Consider the following 11,167-nt stretch of genomic DNA (forward strand, 5'->3'; position numbering starts at 1 on the left):
GTTCGTCTAACTAGAATAATCAATTAACCATTGATTGCTTAATCCGTTAATCTCTGTGGGATTCGACCTCACTCTATTGTGAGTTATTACTTGATGATAATTCGGTATACTTGCCGAATGGAGATTTGTTGAGAGACAAGTTTCCGTGCATCAGCGTCGCCACCAGATTCTGGAATACTTTATTTCTTATGTTCCTTCCATTTTTTCATGCTTCCTTTCCATCCTCTAAGTCATTCCTGCCCTATAAACCCTGTAAACACTTAACATACATATCACAGCATCGAATGGTAATAAAAGAGGATTAAAAATTAGCAATTTAAAGGCCTAGAAAGCATGTTTTCACTCAAAGCACAAAATTAGGAAGGATTCTTAAAACCATGCAAATTATATGAATAAGTGTGAGTCAAGTTGATAAAATCTACTCGATTCGATCCAAAAATAGTTATAAAATAATGGTTCATTAGTTTTTTGGTGATATTATTTCACATGAAACAGTAAATAAGAAAGTAAATAAAGCAATTAAAAGGTTGGTGTAAAAACAGTATGAGAAAATACTTAAGGCTTCGAAGAAGTTTACTTTTTCGGATTTAGTTTTCTTACCAACTATTTTAATCATGCAAGATTCATTCCATCACAAAGTATAAATGACGAAACACTAATGCCTTAGTAATTTAGTCTCATGTAACCTTCATTAACCTCCACCGTCGTGGTCACTTAATTCCGATTAGAGGGTTAAGTTCAAAACTAGTTTATGGCCCCAAAAACCCTAATTACCCAAAGCAAATAGGATTATATGTCACATATCCCAATTAGTTCATGTAATTAGCAATTTAGGAGGAATTTGTTTTCAACCTGTTGTTCAAGCGAGATAACTCTGTCGAGAATCACAAGAACACATGTAGAATAAGGGTCATACTTTCGTTCCACCTAGATTCATAAGATTAAGAACGAAAACAATCCTTGAATCAATACATTAATTAAAATAGAAAAACAATAGTCTTAATCCATATAAATAAACCGACCTCCTAACTTTAACCAAAGTGGTTTAGTTGCTCATAACTTACAGAGAAACTAGGGTTCTGAGTGCCCACCCAGGGGAGAAGATCCCAATCCTATGTGATCTTTTCCCTTTTTTACTAACCTAATTTAATTTGAAAATAAAATAAAATAATAAATTCTAGGCCTAAAAGATTTTGTTTGTAAATAAAAAGAACTAAAATATGATTTCCCTATTTATACTAACTTAATTTTATTTGGAAATAAAATAAAATAAATAAATCCTAAGACTAAAAGATATTGTTTGTAATTAAAAATTACAAAAGAGAATTAAAATATAACTAATACTTGTGATGACATCTCATTTTGTGCATGTTTTACTAGCCATTTTTACCTGTTTTCATTAGGTTTCATACATTTCTTAGTAAATAAGTAAGTGTTTGAGTGAGAATTTCATGTTTGTCTTGATTCAATCAAACATTATTAATTTTGTGTATTATCATGAGATTTCTGCAAGAATTATGTGATTATTATGAATGATGCAAAATCTTATGATTTTGGCAAGGCTTTGATTGCATGTTTGATTGATGGCAGGTAAAAAGATGAAAAGGAAAAGCACAGAAAGAGGCAGGGCAGAAGAACGTAGCGCTCATTTGGAGAACGCTACGTTCTCCTGCAACTTGGATATTGGTGCCACGCTCTATTTCAAAGAATGCTACGCTCTCTAGCGACGCGTACGCGTACAGGACGCTTACGTGTAGAACAAGCTTTTTGGAAGATCCACGCGTACACGTGCATGACGCGTACACGTGGGTGTGATCTACGCTCTTTAGCAAGAGAGCGCTACGTTCTCTTCAAACGAGCACCTACGACACTTTCAAAATTGGGATTGAAGATTTGCCATCGACGCGCACGCATACATGACGCGTACACGTGGATGCAACAATGGTGATGAGCGGCGCGAACGTGTGTATGATGCTGCAGCATGGAAACGCTAATTTGACATCCACGCGCACGTGTAAAGGACGCGCACGCATGGGGAGCGCTCATGGCACGAACGTAGTACTCTTTAAGGATACGCACGCATGTATGGTACGCGTAAGCATGATAGAGGCTGAAGATGGCGATGACGCGCACGCGTATGTTACGCATTCGCGTCGATGGGCAAAAACGCAAAGGGAAGCGTGGGCGTGCAGCACGTGTACGCGTGATGAGTACTCAGCGAGCAAGGACGCGCACGCGTAGGAGACGCGTACGCGTTGGTGAACGAGCGTTGCGCTCTCTTTGAGAATGCTACGTTCTCCTGAAGCTAAACGGAAGAACCAGTACATACCTTTTCTGACCCACTTCAACAAAGGCCAAAAAGGCCACTCCAAGTACTTGATGACTGAATTGAAAAGTGTATAAATAGAGGAAAATTTGATTTCATTAGGGATTGGCTAATAGGAGGTTAGCTAGCAGATTGAGAAACTTGGCATTTAATTTCATTTTTATTTTTCCTTCTGTCTTCATCTTCTGCACTTCTGCATTTTTTGTTTTGTTTTGTACTAGAGCAATGATGAACTAAACCCCAATTTCATTAGGGGGAGGAGCTCTATTGTAATTTTAATGAATCAATGAAATTCTTCTTCCTCTCTATTCATTTGTGTAGCTATTGGGTATCATCTGTTTTGATTGTGAATTACTCACTCCGGAAGGGGGTTTAATTCAGTGAATGCTTGTGTGAGCCTCGGAAGGGGAATCACAAGCATTAGAATTGGAGCTCTATCCTTCACTACTCTCTTGATCAACACTATTCGGGAGGAATTGAGATCTTGAGAGTTAGTGTGGCTTATGGGTGAGAGTATGCACTTAACCTTTTCTCATCACAATTAAATCAAGGAATTGGCAAGATTGATTGTGATTAGAGAGATTGGATTGCCAAGGAATTGGGATCCAATCAATTTCAATCCGCCATAGATCTACTCATATGATTGAGAAAGGAGTTGAGACCAATTTGATTCATGATGGATTACAGTAGCTCCAATCCCTGATGAATCACTTTCTTTGAAATTTTTCACATTAGAGCTTTCTGATTTCACTGTAATTTACATTGTCCATTTTTGTTTTGATTTCCTGCACCCAATTCCCTTTATAATTCATGCAATTTAAGTTTTCTTGTCATTTAAGTTTCTGCACTTCTACTTTCCTACAATTTAAGATTCAGTTATTTACCTTTTTGCAGTTTAAGTTTCAGCTCTTTTAATTTCTTGCACTTTAAGTTTTAGTCATTTAAGATTCCTGCCATTACTTTTCTGTCAATTTACATTCTGTACTCTAGCTTTCTTGCAATTTACTTTTTGTTAATCAAATTTCACTCAATTCATCAAAATATTAGCTTAACTAAATCCATCACCGTACTAAAGTTGCTTAATCCATCAATCCCTGTGGGATCGACCTCACTTTTGTGAGTTTTACTACTTGATGTGACCCGGTACACTTGCCGGTGAGTTTGTGTGGAATCAATTTTTCCTCATCAAGTTTTTGGCGCCGTTGCCGGGGATTGATTTAGATTAACAATGATTAAGTAGGTGATAATCTAGATTAAGCATTTTCTTTGTTTTTGTTAAGCACACTAACTGTTTGAGATTTTGTTTCTGCTAACCTTAACTTCACTCTAGCAATAAAGTGCACTGTCTATGTTTTTGGTTTGTTTGTGTTTGTATGCCAGGCGGGAGAAGAGGTGAATCCACCTCCTTTGATTCTAAGACAGAGAGAACATTCTTGAGATTGAGAAGAGAAGCAAGAGGGAAGGGAGTGATTGGAGAAGAAGAATCAGAAGAGGAAGATCAAGAAATGGAGGATAACTTACCTAATCCACCAGAGGATGTGGCCAACAACAATGGTCAGCCTCAGAGAAGAGTCTTAGCCTCTTACACTATCCCCAACCCAAGAAATTGTGAAAGCAGTATCTTAACCCCCAATGTTCATGCAAATAATTTCGAACTCAAGCCTCAATTGATCACCCTGGTCCAGAATAATTGTTAATATGGAGGAAGTGCTGCTGAAGATCCAAACCAATACTTCTCTGTGTTCTTAAGGATTTGTGACACTATCAAAACCAATGGAGTCCACCCTGACATCTATAAGCTTTTGCTATTCCCATTCTCACTGAGAGACAAAGCCACACATTGGCTAGAAACCTTCCCTAAAGAAAGCATCACCAACTGGGATGATTTGGTTAGCAAATTTCTAGCCAAATTCTACCCTCCTCAAAGAGTCATTAAGCTAAAAACTAATGTGCAAACATTCAGGCAACTAGAAGGAGAATCATTTATGAAGCCTGGGAGAGGTATAAAGCTTTGATCAGAAAGTGTCCAGAGGGAATGTTCAGTGAGTGGGTGGAGCTACAAAATTTCTATGAAGGCTTGTCCATGAGTTCAAGGAAAGCTCTAGACGACTCTTCAGGAGGATCCCTGCAAATGATAAAAATTGCTCAAGAGGTACATGATCTCATAGACATGGTGGCCAACAATGAGTATTTCTACTCCTCTGAAAGACAAGAAGCCCCCAAGAAAGGTGTATTTGAGCTTAAATGAGTTGATACAATATTGGCTCAAAACAAACTCATGCATCAGCAACTTCAACAACAAATAAAAATGATGTCAAAAAGGATGGATGGCTTACAACTTGCAGCAGTGGGCACTACACATCAACCACCAGTGGTGTGGGGACAACATGAAGAGAGCTATGAAGAGCAGCAGCCAGAACAAGTTCAATATATGCACAACCAATGTGCTGGACAGAATGAGTTCCATGGAGACACTTACAATTCATCTTGGAGGAACCACCCCAATTTAATGTGGGAAGAGAACCAAAATTCATGGTAAAGAAACTCGAATCAAAGCAACTCCCGCAATACAAACCATCAAAACCATCAAACCACTAACCAAACCCTATACAGAAAACCACAAAATAATCAACCCCCATCTAATTTTTATCCACCTAATAACCCATCAACTAACCAAAATAACTTTCATCCATCATCTACATCCCACACTCAGCCACAACCACCACAAGAATCCCAAAGAATCTCCAACTTGGAGATGATGATGGAAAAAAGGATAAAGCATCAAGAATTAGCCAACAAGAATCATGAAGCTTCACTGAGAAACCTCGAAAGACAAATTGGACAATTATCCAAGCAGACAGCTGAGAGACCAACCAACACTTTTTCAAGTGATACCATTCCAAATCCCAAAGAAGAATGCAAAGCAATCCAATTAAGTTGTGGAAGGACATTGGAAAATTACAAGGATGATAATAAAGTGGCAATTGAAGAGAAGGACCAGGAGAAGCCCAAGAAGAAGGAGAAAGAGCCACAAGCTCCAAGGAAGGAAAAGCAAGTCATGGAAGAGCATCCACAAGAACAGAGGAAGGAGGTGAAGCCTTACATCCCTCCTCTACCATACCCTCAAAGGTTGCAAAGAGAGCTCAAGGACCAACAATTTTCCAAGTTTCTGGAGGTTTTTAATTAGCTGGAAATCAACCTCGCCCTTGCTGAAGCATTGGAGCAGATGCCTTTATATGCAAAATTCCTCAAAGAACTTATTAACAAGAAGAGAAGCTGGAATGAAAAAGAGACTGTGATCTTGACACAAGAATGTAGTGCTGTAGTTCAAAAAGGTCTCCTACCGAAACTCAAAGACCCTGGGAGTTTCTTTTTGCCTTGCACCATTGGCAATATGTCCATTGATAAAGCATTGTGTGATCTAGGATTAAGTATCAATCTGATGCCTTTATCTATGATGAGAAGGTTGTCTATAGAAGAAGTAAAGCCTACACGGATGTCCTTGCAACTTGCTGATAGATCAATGGTAATCCCCAATGGAATGGTTGAGAATCTCTTAGTCAAGGTGGGTAAGTTCATATTTCCAGCGGATTTTGTAATCCTGGATCTAGATGAAGAAGGAAGTGATTCTATCATATTAGGACGGCCTTTCCTAGCCACAGTAAGAGCCATCAGTGATGTGGAGAAAGGAGAAATGATCTTGAGAGCACATGATGAGCAGATCATTCTAAATGTCTTTAAGGAGATGCAGCATCCTACTGAAAAGAAAGGCTGCATGAGAATTGAGGAGGAAGATTTAAACTAGAATGAAATATCCAAGGAAGCACTCATCAACTCACCCTTGGTGCAGAAGACTGATATTGAAGAAAAATAAAAGGGTGATGAGGATAAGAAGGCTGAGAAGGGATTGCAAAAAGAGGTTACAAAATTGATCATTAAGAAAGCTCCTGACATAAGGCCTGTTGCCAAGAAAGAAGGGTCACCAAAGAAAGGAAAGAAGAGCAAGAAAAAGGTTTCAAAAGGGTGGAGAAAGAAGAAAATTCTAACTGAAGAGTTCTCAAAGGGAAACAAAGTGAAACTAATCTACCAACAGTTGGAGGCATTTTCACAATCTGATGATTATTACACTGTCAATAAGATATTCTCGTTGGAGTATATAGAGATTGTTCATCAAAACACAGGAAAAAGGCTCACAGTGAGAGGGGACATGTTGAGGCACTATGATCATCAGCCACCCTAACAAAGAACCAATGTCAAGCTAGTGACAGTAAAAGAGCGCTCCATGGGAGGTAGCCCATGATTTAGTATTCTTGCTTTTATTTTAATGTCAATAATCAATGGTTCTTCTAGCATGAATTTAAGCTCTCATGGGTAGATTTGATAGCTGCATACATTATTTTAAAGCATATGTCTGATTCCTAAGTTTGGTATGCCTAAAGTCACTCTAAAATGGCTTTCCAAGCATGATGATCATATAACCATCTTAGGATATATACTCAATCATTAATTTTATTGAAGTATATAGCCAAACATCAAGTTTGGTGTTCTACATGTGCTATGAGTTTCAAGAAAGTCACATTTGCTCTAAGGCTAAAATTCATGAAAAGAAAAACCATGTCTTGCATCATTTTGTGAATCTATCTTGTTAAAGTAGAAAATAAAATGTTCCTTGTGATGAATAAACTAACAGTGACAAAAATAAAAATTTCACATGAACTATTTGATGAAAAACAAGTTTGGTGTCCACCAAAGCTATGTTTACTTACATGTGGCACGGTTAGTTATTCATATATAAGGAACATGTGGCCAAAATTTTCAATTTTCTTTATCTAGTTATTAATTTTCACTTTCTCACCGCCACCTCTTTGAACTCAAATTTTGTTGTTTTGTTAAGGTGGATAAGTATGAAGAAGAGAAGATTGAGAGAAATGACAAGACCATGCAGTATGGTTATTACAAGGGTAGAGAACAGGTCATATGTGCTTGGAAATGGCTCCTTGGGAAGCACAAATCTATACAATGGTGGGGAAAGCTCATCACCTAGAAAACTGAACCCATGTGCCCAATGAAGAGGTGATCCTTGTCCTTACCCAATTCTACATGCACACCGTTCATTCCCACTTTCTCAACAATATCTTCACCAATACTTGCTCAATCCTTACCCTTCATTTCAATATGACCGAACCACCAACGCCTTTGTCTTGCTTCAATAACTCATTTCCTTACTATAAATTGGCAAGTAACACCTCCTTTATTCACACACCTTTGCCTTATTCATATAACCTTTTCATACAATCTACATCACTCTTCTTCCAACCAAGAACATCACACTGTGCCCACTTTCCTTCTTTTTCATCCTAAGTCGTGCTATATCCAAGGTCTTCTTATCACACCTCATTGCTCCCCCATTCAATGGATTCATCAAGCTCCAGAAGAAGAAAAAGAAAGCAACTGGCTGAAGCTGAACCAACCACCTATGATGGCAAGAGATTTAAATCTCAATTTCATGAGTTACAATATCATGGGTGGATGGAGGAGAAAGAAGTTATTCCAGAGATTGGATTCAAATTGAAGGAAGGTGAATACCCCATGATAAGGAACGAAATTGAAAAGAGAAGATGGGAACTCCTGTGTGAGCACTCACAGACATAAGTGCAACTATGATAAGGGAGTTCTATGCAAATGCAGTAAGGTAAAGGAAAACTAGCCTCCCCTACAAAAGTTTTGTTAGGGGAGTTGAAGTAGACTTCAGCCCAGCAACAATCACGAGGGTTTTACAAATAAGAACAATCCCTTTCAGAGAGCCCAGTTTTGACGAAATAATGAAGGGCGAGAATGACCTTGATGAGCTAGTAAATGATATATGTCTGGAAGGCAAAGACTGAAAAAGAGATTTAAATGGGGATCTAAGCCACTTGAGGAGAATTGATCTCTCACCTGAGGCCAAGGGTTGGTATGAGATAGTAAGAAGATCCATACTCCCTACTAGAAATACTTCAGAAGTTACAGTGAAGAGAGCAATCATGGTGCACTACATACTCAAGGGAGGAGAAATAAATGTCCCACAACTTATAGCAGATAGCATCCAAGAGATGGCTGAGGAAAGTAGCAAATCAAGCAGACTTGGTCACCCAAGTACCATATTGCATCTGTACAATAGAGCAGGGGTGCTCTTTGAGGATGCAGACACAGACTGGGTAAAGGATGGCAGGGCGATCCAAGCAAAGGATGGAAGGTGCTACTGACACTCAGAAGGAAAAAAGACCTCAAGAAAAAAGGAGGAGACCACAAATGGAAGAGGGACAAGCTTCTAGCACAATGGATTTAAGCCAAATTCAAAGTGCCATTGAAAAAATGTCTCGGCAATATATGAGGGATCAGGAACAACAATAAGAGCAATACATTAGGGCTCAGGAGTAGCAAGAGAACCGGTAGCAGAAGATGATGGAGCAACAAGAAAATTTCCAGTTGAAGATGATGGATCAGCAAAGAGAATTCCAAGCAAGATTTTTGGAACAACAAAGGGAACAATTTGATCAATCTCAAGAATCATTCAACAAATTATTTCAACAACAAGCTAAGCAGGAGAAGTACATCCAAAATCTTTATCAATGGAAGAACATATACTACACAGCCTGTGGCATGCCAGTGGTGAACCGAGAGATCAAACCATTTGTCCAGTGTCAGGAATTAGTAAACAATCAAAAAGCAAGAGCTCAAAGAAATATAGAAAGAATGGAGGAAAGGTTGAAGGAGGTTGGACTCTGAGATCAGATAGACCATTCTTGGGATCAAAGATACCCTGCTGAAGAACAACAAGAAACAAAAAAGAGGAAGAAGCAGGAGCCAAAGAAGAAAGGAGAGTCTAGCAAAGGAAAAGAGCACAAAAATTAGAGGTGGTGGAGTTCCTTTCATAATCGTAGCAAATAAGGAAGATGCACATCTGAAAAATGATATGCCTTCCAAGTTTTCATGTTCTACACTTCTATGATTAAGCTTATATGTTCTGCACCTTTATGTTTTTGAATAAGTTTTCATGTTCTGCATTATTATGATAGTTTTCTTGTGCATCACTCATCCTACTTGAATATATGTCTTGTTCCCCTCTGCATAAATAAAAGAAAATGTTGAAACAGAAAGTGAAACCATCCAATTTTATAGGAAGAAGAATAAAGTTCAGTGGTGGTATGTGCTAGATTGTTCAAGTAAGCTCACTAATAAAGAAGAGGGATAGAGTGTTCTTTTGAGTATAAACTTGGCTGCTATCTGTGTAATCTTGGTAAATAAAGATCCTTGAAAAAAGAAAGAGTAAGAAGGAAAGGAAGAAAAGCCAAGAATTGGCAACAAAAGATGAAAGAAACAAATAATAAAGCTAGACACCAATGGCTTGGACCTTAAGATACATGCCTGTGATACTTTTGTATTAGGATCTGCTTGGATAATTAGGTTCTGAGGAGTATTTTAAAACTTGATAACTTGGATTAACTAATTCGGGATTATCAACCGAAAATCCACTATCAAGAGCAAACTAACTACAAGGCATTTAGTAACCCAAAGAGGTGCTGGGCATCAATGTTCTGAAGTAGAATTGTAAGCCAAGTGCCTGTGGTGTGTATGTGTTGCTCAAAAAATAAAGCTAAAAAGCTGCTGCAACACATAACACTTAGCTGCAAATAAAAGTGTAAGCTTCTCAGCAAAAGAAAAACAGGAAAAAAAAAACAAACACCAAGGATGGATGAATAACAAGGTTCACAGCAGCAACTTAGTTAGCACTTGAAGAGATATCTCAATCCTGAAAACTAATAAAAGTAGAGCTTCAATTACAGTTTGTGATGGGTTGAAAACGAATTTTCAACACCTTAAAACTCACCGGCAAGTGGACCGGGTCGCATCAAGTAATAATAACTCACATGAGTGAGGTCGATCCCACAGGGATTGAAGTATTGAGCAATTTTAGTTAGGTGATTGATTTAGTCAAGCGAATAAGAGTTAATTTGAGTGATTTGTATTCAACAGAAGCTAAATTGCATGAAATTTAAAGGGAGAGGGACAATTGACAAGAATTTAAAGTGCAGAAGAATTAAAAGAGCTGAATCTTAAAGTGCAAGTAATATAAATGGCAGAAACTTAGATTGCAAGAAACGTAAATAACTGAAACTTAAAGTGCAAGGAATGTAAGTGGCTTGAATCATAAAAGGGATTGGGAGCTGGGAGTGCAGAATTTAAGCAAGAAAAAGTAAATGACAATCAGTAAAGAAATAGAAAAAGAATTAAGATGCAGCAGATTTAAACAAGAAAAGGGAAAACTACTTTGAAAACCAAACAGAAAGTAGAATGCAGCTCAATTGCAGTAATTAACGGGAAATTGAAGATCTCAGGGGTGAAGGAGACTAGAAAACAAGTCTAGATCTCAAACCCTTCCTTGATCTAATGAGAACAATTGCTAAAGAAATAGAAGAGTAAATTGCAGAAGAAGTAAAAGAAAGCACTCCACAGAATTTGGATTCAAATCACAGCTTATAGAATTATGCAGTAAACAAACAAAGAGATCTCAAGGTGAGATGGAAACAGAATTTCTTCAATTCTTCACCCAAGATCCAAGACAAGAAGTAGAGAATGCAAAGGCAAGAACAAGGAAGAAGAGAGATCAATTCTCCTTCCCAATTCTCCAAAATAAACTCAGAGATCCAAAATCAAAGCAAAGCTCTCAAAATTACAAGTTAAAATTCTAAAAGAAAGTAAAAGTCCTATCTAAATCAAACTAGCTTCTATTTATACACTTCCTATTTTTGGATTTTTGAATTTGGAGTGGGCTTTTTAATTTGGTGAAGAATTGAATTT

The 11,167-nt window shown here is 37.8% G+C and overlaps 1 protein-coding gene across 1 annotated transcript; it reads left to right on the forward strand.

The window, feature by feature from the left end:
• Positions 5,088-6,131, forward strand: LOC107607064. The gene is made up of 2 exons (XM_016309055.1): positions 5,088-5,501; positions 5,598-6,131. The coding sequence occupies exons 1-2, from the start codon at positions 5,088-5,090 to the stop codon at positions 6,129-6,131; spliced, it is 948 nt and encodes a 315-aa protein (XP_016164541.1).

This window comes from Arachis ipaensis, chromosome B01 (assembly GCF_000816755.2).
Source record: "Arachis ipaensis cultivar K30076 chromosome B01, Araip1.1, whole genome shotgun sequence".
Taxonomy (NCBI): domain Eukaryota; kingdom Viridiplantae; phylum Streptophyta; class Magnoliopsida; order Fabales; family Fabaceae; genus Arachis; species Arachis ipaensis.

What these genes read in the sequence shown, in the direction of transcription:
- LOC107607064 (XM_016309055.1), top strand. Translation starts at nt 5,088, where the DNA reads ATGGAAAAAAGGATAAAGCATCAAGAATTAGCCAACAAGAATCATGAA. An exon ending in AATTTTCCAAGTTTCTGGAG is followed by an intron (nt 5,502 to 5,597) that starts GTTTTTAATTAG and finishes ATTAACAAGAAG; the next exon opens with AGAAGCTGGAATGAAAAAGA.